This window comes from Ochotona princeps, chromosome 2 (genome assembly GCF_030435755.1).
Source record: "Ochotona princeps isolate mOchPri1 chromosome 2, mOchPri1.hap1, whole genome shotgun sequence".
Lineage (NCBI taxonomy): Eukaryota > Metazoa > Chordata > Mammalia > Lagomorpha > Ochotonidae > Ochotona > Ochotona princeps.
In genome coordinates, this window is record NC_080833.1 from 7,745,931 (window position 1) to 7,756,345 (window position 10,415).

Below are 10,415 nucleotides of genomic sequence, written 5' to 3' on the forward strand. Positions count from 1 at the left end.
GAAGACACAGAGAAAAGTGATCTTCCATCCACTGGTTCATTCCCCAAGTAACTGGCAACAACTCCGAGTGGCCGTGGCTCAGACACTTGGGTCATCTTCTGTTGCTTTCCCAGGAACACCAGCAGGAGCTGGAGCTGGAGCAGAGCAGAGCACTGAATGGGATTAAAGGCTTGCCCCACTGTGCCATGAGCGCCAAACTTACCTCGTTCTGTGAACTCTTCAAAATGCCCCTTATTTTACAGTTGAAGGATCAGAGGCTGTGTGGGCCCATGAGAGACTCACTTTTGGATCCACAGGAACTGGGTGGGATAGGACCAGTGTGGGGTTCTTGGGAAGCCCACCTCCCAGAGTCTCCCTGATGGGATTTCCTGGTTCCCGCATTCCCTGGCCAGCAGGTTCCTCCAGTCCCATCACCCTGTCTGCTCTCTCGGCTAGGAAGCCAGGTCAGGCCACTGCGTCAAGCACTACGTGGGGCAGAGTGGAGGCGGCAGCCCATATAACTGGCCAGGGCCTCTTCCCGCCAGTCTGTAGGCTGGGTCTGCAGTCCTGGGACCATGTTGCTGCTGCTGCTGCTGCTGCTGGGCCTGCCCAGCCTCTTCCTGGGTGTCTTGGTCTGGGTTGTCCTGGAGCACTTCTTCACCACACACATCCCCTCCTCCGTGCAGCACCCTGCCAAGCTGCGGTTTCTGCACTGTGTCTTCTTGTACGTGGTCACGTTGGTGAGTCCATCCGGCCCAGTGGGGATGGAGCTGCCCGCCCAGCGCTCTTCCCATCCCTGCTCCTCTGACTCCTCTCCTTTCTCCCGGCTCTCTGGGTCCACACCCCCCAACACAGGCTGGGCCTCACTCGCTTGTCTACCCGCTGTTCTGTAATTCTTCCTTTTCTCCCTCTTCCCTTTGTTCCTCTTTCCTCTTCTCCCTCCCTTCCTCCTTCCCATTCTTTCTCCTTTTACTTCTTTCTGTTCCCCATCCCCTGCCTCCTAACTCCATCCTATTTATCTAGCAAATACAATTACCTCCCCACCCATTTTTTTAAAGAGCCAGATAATTTTTTATTTAAAAGGCAGAATTACAGAGAGGAACTCTGCCGCACACACACACACACCCTGGATCTTCCATCCATTGACTCAATGGCCAGAGCTGGGCTGATTCAAAGCCAGGAGCTTCTTTTGGGTCTCCCACGTGGGTGCAGGAGCTTAAAGACCTAAGCCATCTTCTGTTGCTTTCCTGGGCACATTAGCAGGGAGCTGGATTGGAAGTGGAGCAGCCAGGATTATGAAACTGTACTCAACATGGGATGTTGGTGCTTGACCTACTACACCATGGCGCTGGCCCCCACCAGCCTCTTTTTTCCCCTAATGGTTCTGAGGCAATTTTAGATCCAATCTCAGCCTTCCAAGGGATTCTGGCCCAAGAGGGATGACACCTCTGTCAGCTGCCTGGACATCTGCCACCTTCCCTGCATCTCCCTGCCCCCAGGCGGTTCCCTCGCTTGGACTGTCCACACCTGAAAGGCGGGTGCTGTTCTAGTCAACTTTGTCAACCCCACTTGAGTACAGGGCTGGTGGAAGTCATGAAGGGGTCCACCCAGTGTTTTGGGGTACCCAGGCCAGCCAGACTCTGAGCAGGGAGCAGGTAGATCTGCACACTCCTGGGTGGCAGGTGATTTGCTAACAGCAGTTTGACATCCTGTAGGAAGCAGGCGATGAGGCTTAAACCCAGTGTTCCATCCCTGAGTGGGGAGCCTTCAGTAGCCCTAGTGTGTCACAGTGATCCCCTACAAGGCAGGTGTGTGCATTGTGGTGTGGGAGGTGGAGGATAGAGGGCACACACCGTCCACATGTCCAGCCTGGCTCTGCTGTCTGATCTTGGGCTATCTGCTTCACCTCTCTGTTTGTGTCTCAGTTTTCTTATCCATAAAATGGGTCTGACAGCATTAGATAATGTGTACTGGGATTAGTGGATTCAGAAATGCTGTGAAGGAGTAAGCTGTATCTATGCTGCTGGAACTTTCCGTGTGGCTATGGGTCACTTTTAGAGAAATGCCCCCGTCTGGTTTATAATGACACGAATGTAGCAGCCAGAGTGCAGTAAGTAAGTACTCATTTCTTTGGTTTATCCTCATCCAGTGGCTGAATCCGTATGGAATTATACCTGGGTCTGTTTAGGGCTCCAGGACTAGCAAGGAGGGTCTCCGGGACTTAGGGGCTCAGGAAAGTCCAGATCTTTCCAAGCATTCTTATTTCTTTGGGAGTCCACTAGCTCAGTTTCTTGGGCTCCTGCACCCCCGTGGAAGTCCTGGGTGGAATTATTGGCTTTTGGCTTTGGCCTGGCCCAGCCCTGGTTGTTTTGGCCATTTGGGAGGTGAACTTGCAGAAGGAACATCAATCCCTCTCTGTCTTTTGGTTTGTTTCTCCCCTCTCTCTGTAACTATTGAGAGAGAGAGAGAGATATTCTTTTTGCTGGTTTACTTTCCCAAATGGCCTCTCTAACAAAGGCTGAAGCATATTGAAGCCAGGAGACAGGACCTCCACGCAGCTTTCCCCCGTGGGCAGCAGGGGTTGAGCACTTGGCCATCACCGGCTGCCTGCCCAGGTGCACTAACGGAGCTGGACTGGAAGCAGCATGTTCAGGACCCAGGACTCAGCAGGGCAAGTGATGGTGGCTGCACTGCCCACATCCTGAATGCCGTCTTTGATCAGGAGTCCACAGCTAGCCCACGTCTGAGAGCCAGCCGGGGTCCACCTTCTGTTCTATGACTAATCTCCTCTTAACAGGATCTCTGAAAGTCCTGTCCCTTGGCGATGCTGAGGTGGATTTTGGAAAGGGCTATTAAGCCAGAGCCAATATTATAATTCAGTCAAGACATATGGGAGGAAAGATCTAAAAACTCAGCCCTCCAGACCGGGCATTCCTGGGATCCCAGAGTTTCCCCTGAATGTGCAGGAGGAGAAAATGGGAAAGCATCCTGGCAGGGAGAAGTGGCAGGTGGTGCCTGCATTCTGGGCCCTCCAGCCCCTGATGTCTTCTTCCCTCCCTCTTTTCCTCCAACAGGGGACGATACTTGAGAAGCTGGGCATTTGCCCTATGCCCAAATTTGCCCGTTTCATACATGACCTGGGGATCAACAGAAAGGACCCCAAAGTGAAGGTGACCAACCTACACTTCGGCTCCATCCCCGTGAGGCTCTTCCAGCCCAAGGCAGCAGCCGCCAGCCCCCGGCGAGGCATCATCTTCTACCACGGAGGGGGTGCTGTGTTTGGGAGCCTCGGTAAGGAGCTTCCCAGGGCTGCAGAAAGGAAGTGGCTTGTCTCCATGCCCAGTGTTGCCAGCATCTTCCTCGAGAGCTGGAATCCCTCAGAGCCACCATCACATGCAGATGCCCAGCACGGGGCTCTGGGCACGCATCTACAGATGGCCATGCAGCCTGTGTTGTCTACACTCACAGCGGGAGGACCCAGGTGGACAGGCTGCCTTGGCGGTGGTGCCTCTCTTTCCTTCCCACTCACAGCCGTGCCTGCCCTGAGCAGCCCCTCTCCTCCCCAGCATCTTCCCTACAGAGCCCTCCCTGGCCACTCTGCAGTCTCCACCCCCACATCATCCCTGGTCATCTTCTCCTGAGCACATTTCCCACCTGAACTTACTTTGCTCCTTTTCTAGCTCACTGTCCAATCCCCCACCAGTTAGACCAGGAACTGTCCCCAGTGCCCAGCAAGCACCCCTCTTTTCTTTGTTGCAGGATCCTGGGGTCTGGTCTCTTTTATTTTTTTTTTTTTGTTTGTTTGATTTTGCAATGGTAAGCAAGGAGCAAGGCTGAATGTGGCAGGGTGTCTGTCAGAATGGAGGGGCATCTTTCCAGATGACATCTGAGAGTGCCCAGTCACTCACCCCAGGGGAGGCAAGGTTACAGGGTTTAATGGAGAGAATATGCCTGGCAGGCCAGACAGGTAGCTCAGGAGGGGGCTGAGGGCTGAGTGCCCTGTCTCAGTGTTTCAAGTGCACGACAGCAGGAGTGAATGGATGGATGAAAGGCTGGCCTGTGGACGGACACCTGGGTGGGTCTATGGATAGCAGGACGCATGGACATGTGGGAGACCACCTGGCCGTGTGAATGGGTGGACTTCTCCCTTTCCCAGGAGGAGCTTCCCTGAGGAGCAGGTGCGTTGATGGCTGCCTGATGTCATACATAGCAGTGGCCACTCCAGCTCTGACACTCAGGGTGCCACAGGGACCTCACTGTCTCACATGACTGTGGCTACGGTGCACATTCAGGCTCTGCCCTGTTCTCTTTACAGAAGTGCTGCTCGTCCCCATCACACGTTGCCTGGGATGTTCCCTCCCCCTGTTGGAGATGGTGTCATTTCCAAAGCTGGAGCTAAGGTTGCCTTGCAAACCTAGCAGATTTCCCAAAGCTCCTGGAAAATTAAACTTTGGTACAAAAACAAACAAACCCAGACACTTTGAAATCCATGTTTAGTTCCTCACAACTGCACTCTCATGAACTCTGAACTCCATATGGTTCCCAAACATTTCCTAAGGGTCAGACCTTGAGCAGGCACAGGGGACAAGGTCAGCCCCTAGCCGCAGGGAACTGAGAGTCAAAGGAAGGAGTTAAGGGGTAATGGAGATCGCACAGGCAGTGAATTTGGACAGAGTGATGAACTGGTGGAAGGGCAGAGAGAGACTCCCACCTCCTGTGCTTCCTCCATCACAGAGACCCTTGGAGAAGGGGAAATCTGAACCCAGGCCCCAGAGGAAGAGGGGGCAGCCCTAGGGGAGCTGGCAGACGAGCATCTGAGCCTGCACCAGGACGAGGACGAGGTGAGGAGGCCACTGCCTCCATTGCCGCATGTCAGAAACCAGAATACTCAGCCAGGATGTACATGGAATTCTCTGACACCAGATTAGACTCTCAGAGTCTTGCGTCCATTTGTCTGGTCACCCAGAGACAAAGTACCCTTGCTTTTGTGCCCATGGCAGATGCTTCTTTGCATTCCTGGATCTTGACCCTGCTCAGCGTGAGCAGAAGGGACAGCAGGTGCACACGGCAGGTGCAAAGCTCTGACTTGGCCAGCTGGAGGGAGGGAGGAGAGGTAGGTGACAGCATGAGGCTGAAGCTGGTTGGGTGACCAGGCCCAGCTCTTGGCTGGCAGCGTCGCTGTGCTAAAATCACCAGGGAACACTAAGTCCCAGGCACACCCAGGCCCTACAGCAGGCTGTCTCCTCTGGCAGGATCCAGTTACCAGTGCTGTTCACCAGCCACCAGGTGGCTCCTGTGTGCAGACAGGTCTGAGAGCTCCTGTGAGGGGTGGCAGTGGACGCCAGGTGCCCGCTGGAGCTGCGTCCTCAGTGTGCAGCCCCTTTCTGTTGGTCCTCACCTCCTTGGTCCTGCACAGGTTACCTGTGCATCAGCTAAGCCAGCCCTGAAGCCTGAAGCCTGAACCCACTCCTAAGATTCTACCCACTTGGTATGGGGTTCAGCCTGGGGGTGGAGACGCTACAAATAAAATTACCTGGTGCATGTCACAGGGCAGGCCAGCCTCACATGTCTAGTATGGCATTGCATATTTCAAATCACCAAGGTCCGTGGCCCTCAGCTACCCCCCACGATGGCAGCAAATGCTGCAGAAAGTGAGCCCCAAGTACCCCGGAGCCTTGATACCCAATGCTGGGGGCTGACATTGGCTGTGCCTGACTGTGGGCTTTGCCCCAGCAGAGGTGGACAGAGTCACTGCAGAGGGGTCAGTCAGTTATAGAAACAAGAGCTGCTGTTGTGGTGCAGTGGTCCACACTGTTGCCCGCCAAGGCCAAATCCTGTATCTGGGTGCCAGTTGGAGATATGGCTCCTCTACTTTGGTCCAATTTCTTGCTAACATGTTTTGGGGGAGGCAGTGGAGGATGGCTCTAGTGGTTAGAACCCTCCCACCCACAGGGGAGACCTGGATGAAGACTTTGGCCTAGCTCTGTTATGGGCAACTGGGGAGTAAACCAGAGGATGGAATCTCTCTTTATCTCTCTGTATGTATGTGTGTGTGTTACTCTTGCTTTCAATAGATGAAAGTATTAAAGTTTATGAAGATTATTTTATTTATTTGGAAGGCAGAATTACAGAGATGGGGAGAGCAAGAGAGAGATTGAGGTCTTCCACTGATTGGTTCATTCCCCAGATGGCTGCAATAGGCAGGGCTTAGCTGTACTGAAGTCAGGAACCTGGAGTGGCTGGTTCTGCAGGTGGTGGCTCAATCTGCTACATGACCACGTATAGGACCGGAGGTCAGCCTCCTGCCCACTTCCTCATCCGGCTGTCCTTGGGCGCGATGACAGTGCTGGGCCCCTGTCGTGCATGGACTGTCTGTCTTGCAGATTCCTACCATGGCTTGTGCAATTTTCTGGCCCGGGAGACCGATTCTGTTCTGCTGTCAGTTGGGTAAGTTGACAAACGCAGTTGGTAGATATTCCATGGGTAGAGGAGTGGGGGAGATTCTTGAATGATTGTAGCACAGAGAGGGGCCCTGAGCCCCAGGAAGCACTTTTGTCATGCTCCACCCTGACACCCCTAGAGACAGGTGCAGCTCAGCTCAGAATAGCAAGACCTGGCTTCAGGAGCGGAAGTTGTGGAACAGCGGATTAAACCACCAGTAGTGACACCAACAAGTCTTGGCTATTCTGTTTCCCATCCAGCTTCCTGCTAGTGTGCCTGGGAAGGCAGCAAAGGACAGTGTAAGTGCTTGGGTCTCTGTCTCCCTGGAGGGAGACCAGGATGCAGCTCCTGGCTCCTGGCTTTAAACTCGTCCTAATTTGGCTGTTGCGATCACTTGGGGAGCAGATCAACAGATAGAAGCTTTTTTTTTTTTTTTTTTTTTTTTTTGGTCTTATTGTCTTTTCTGTGCCACTCTTTCAAATAAATAAATAAATAAGTATGTCTTAGAAAATCCCAAACAAATGCTAGCATCAGTCAAATATCCACAAGCAAGGAGGGCTTTAAAAATGGTTTGTCATGAATATTAAACCACATTGACAGTGAGCTATTATGGGATGTCACATGAGCGTTTAAATAAACGAACTGGGAAGCCACACCACAGTGTACATAGTCATGTGAAATTACATAAAAATTTCTAGAAAGTTACATAATCGTGTACTTTCTAGGAATAGAAACAATGAGATCATAGCAGCAGTGGGCGGGTCTAGGACTCAGGCTCTGCCTTTCTCAGCTGGGAAAGGATTTGGGGGAGAGAGGGAGGGCACTTTGGGGGCCGGTGGGTTGGTTCTGCAGGTGTTCTGACCTGTATGAGACAGGCGCTGAGTTCCCAGCTGCTGGCTTTGGCTTAGTCAAGTTGTGCCTAGGGAGAGCTTGCTTAGACAGAGCTTTGCGGCAGCACTGTCTCCCAAATAAGTAAAAAACAAACAGAGCAAAGCACTACTAAACACCTCAGTCTAACAGAGAGACTTACAGAGTTTCTTGGTACCCAATTCAGAGCCTTGAAAAAGAAAAAGGAGAGAGGGGCCCTGGGGTGGATGGAGGGGTGGGGTCTAGGTAGCGCAAGATGCTTGTTGGGCCAAGAGATCAGAGGTCGGGAGTAACAGGTTACAGAGAGAGTGACACGTGGAAAATGCCCTTGTAGGGTCTCCCTCGACTTGGACCCCTCAAAACGTGCCTGACAAGGCTAGATGGGCACAAGAGCTAGGTGTTTTACAGCAAGGCCCTGGCTCTCTGGTCTTCTCTGATGAGACTGGGGAAGAGAGCATCTTTCTGGTACTCAGAGACGCATCTCCCAACAGGTGGACCATTGTTTAGGAAATTTGGACAATTAGAACCTCCTATCTAGAAGAATTGGTGCTTTCTAAATATATATATACATATATATATATATATTTGTTTATTTATTGGAAAGGCAGATTTACAGAGAGAAGGAGAAACAAAAAGATCTTCTGTTTGTTGGTTCACTCCCCAAGTGGCTGTAATGGCCAGAGCTGAGCCGATCCGAAGCCAGGAGCCAGGAACTTCTTTTGGGTCTCCCATGTGGGTGCAGGGACCAAGGCTTTGTGCCGTCCTTGACTGCTTTCCCAGGCTACAGGCAGGGAGCTGGATGGGAAGTGGAGCACAGGGACATGAATTGGTGTTCGTATGTGATTCCGGCAAATGCATGGCAAGGATTTAGCAACTGAGTCATCATGCCAGGCCCTGTGACCAATTTTATATGGTCTGGTCATGCCCTCTGTGACTTTTTAAGGAGAAGTATTTATTTATTGCAAAGGAAGAGCAACACAGACATGCAAAGAGAAATCTTACATCCGCTGGTTCACTGCTCAAACGGCTCAATAGGCAGGTCTGAGCCAGGAGCAAGCATCTCCCTCCTGGTCTCCCATGTAGCTGTCAGGGACCCAAGCCATCGGGACATCTGCTTCTGCCTTTCCTGGTACATTAGCAGGAAGTTAGATTGCAAAGAGGAGAGGCTGGGACTTGAACCAGTGCTTTGATATTGGATGCCAGAATCGCAAGCAGCAGCTTAACCTCCTGTGACACAACACAGGCCCCGACATTTGTGACCTTAGGAAGACCCCAGAAGAGGCAGAGGTAAAGCTGTGGCAAGCACCTGCAGTGACACCTGTGGGAGCTGTCTCAGGCATCACTGTGCCAGAGACTGAGAAGACGTGGCCTGGGGCCAGTGCGGTCATGCCAGTGGCGGTGGAGGGACAGACAGAGAGAGGGGTTTAGTGCTGCCAGAGGACCACCATGGGCAGTGTCAGGGTTGAGGGACCCCTGAAGGACCCTGAGGTAAGGGGAGGTGGCACTGGAGCAGGTGTGCCCTGAGTCCTCAGCAGGATGGAAGCATCACACCCTTCCCAGGCTCGTGGAGAAGGTGACGTTTGGTCTCAGTGGCGTCTCTATTCCCTGGTGCTGTTGTGACAGTCCCCAGAGGCTGGGACTTCTCACCCAGCAGCTTCTCACCCTTCTGGAAACCTTGAGCAGGGCGCCCACGTGTGTGGATGTGATGAGACCCTGTTCTTGCTGCGGGTGCTGAGTGCTGCTTGTATGGGTAGTCGGGGTGGGGTGGTGAGGATAAAATCAATTTTGCAGAGTGATGCTGAGGATGTGGTCAGATTGCAGTCTCCTACAGGGGTCTGGAGGCATAGCTCCCACAGACCACTGTGACACCTGTCCACATGGGGGGCCTTTGTTCCCTCTCTGCCTCCCCTGACCCCCACCCAGGTACCGCAAGCTCCCTGACCATCACAGCCCCGTGATCACTCAAGACTGTCTGAACGCCTCCATCCACTTCCTGAAGGCTCTGAAGACCTATGGGGTGGACCCTTCCCGAGTGGTGGTCTGTGGAGAGAGCATTGGGGGAGGGGCTGTGGCCCTGGTCACCCAGAGCCTGGTGGGGCGCTCAGACCTTCCTCGGATCCGAGCTCAGGTCCTGATTAATCCGACTGTCCAGGGCATCAACCTGCAGTTGCCATCCATGCAGAAGAATCAAAGAGTCCCATTCCTTACACGCAAGTTCCTGGTGACTGTTGTGTGTCAGTACATGGCCATTGATGCCTCCTGGCACCACGCCCTCTTGACCGGTGCTTTTATACCTCCGGACGCTTGGAACAAGTACCGGAAGTGGCTGAGCTCAGACAATATCCCCAAGGAATTCAAGAGCAAAGATCACCAACCCAGTTTTCCTGGCCCTTTTAACGAGGCTGCCTACCTGGAGATGAAGCACCTGTTGCAGGCCGAAAATTGCCCCATCCTAGCAGAAGATGACGTCATCGCTCAGCTTCCAGCAGCCTTGCTTGTGAGCTGTGAGAATGACACCCTCCGTGATGACGCCTTGCTCTATAAGAAGCGCCTGGAGGACCAGGGGGTCCCTGTCACGTGGTACAATGTGGAGGACGGCTTTCATGGATCTGTCATTCTGTTTGACAAGAAGATGTTCTCTTTCCCATGTTCCCGTAAAATCATGAATTCCGTAGTCTGTTACATAAAGGGCATCTGATGCCAGTCCTGGGGTCATCAAAGGCCTCCTGCCCCTGCCTAGTCCCTTGGCAGGCTCCCTCTGTGTGACCTCCTGGATGCTGAGTCCCCGCCGACCATGTGGGAGCTGTAAGACACCTAGCTCTTGTGCCCATCTAGCCTTGTCAGGCACGTTTTGAGGGGTCCAAGTCGAGGGAGACCCTACAAGGGCATTTTCCACGTGTCACTCTCTCTGTAACCTGTTACTCCCGACCTCTGATCTCTTGGCCCAACAAGCATCTTGCGCTGCCTAGACCCCACCCCTCCATCCACCCCAGGGCCCCTCCTTTTATTTTCTCAGGATCCAAGTTGTATCTGGAGTATTGAGAGTTAAGTTCCCTCTTCCCTCACCAGCCATGTGGTCTGAGGCTAGAAGACTCTGTTTTCATTCTGTCTTCCTGCTAATGTGCCTG

At 53.0% G+C, this 10,415-nt stretch overlaps 1 protein-coding gene across 1 annotated transcript; it reads left to right on the forward strand.

Annotated features, from left to right (window-relative positions):
* Positions 1-554: 554 nt before the first annotated feature.
* On the forward strand, positions 555-10,068 carry AADACL4 (arylacetamide deacetylase like 4). The gene is made up of 4 exons (XM_004596105.2): positions 555-719; positions 3,054-3,270; positions 6,363-6,426; positions 9,211-10,068. Exons 1-4 carry the CDS (start codon positions 555-557, stop codon positions 9,983-9,985), a joined length of 1,221 nt encoding a protein of 406 aa, XP_004596162.2. The 3' UTR covers positions 9,986-10,068.
* Positions 10,069-10,415: the final 347 nt, after the last annotated feature.

Coding starts and splice junctions, on each gene's coding strand:
- AADACL4 (XM_004596105.2), top strand. CDS start 555: ATGTTGCTGCTGCTGCTGCTGCTGCTGGGCCTGCCCAGCCTCTTCCTG. Junction 720..3,053: donor TCTTGTACGTGGTCACGTTG/GTGAGTCCATCC, acceptor TTCCTCCAACAG/GGGACGATACTTGAGAAGCT. Junction 3,271..6,362: donor TGCTGTGTTTGGGAGCCTCG/GTAAGGAGCTTC, acceptor TCTGTCTTGCAG/ATTCCTACCATGGCTTGTGC.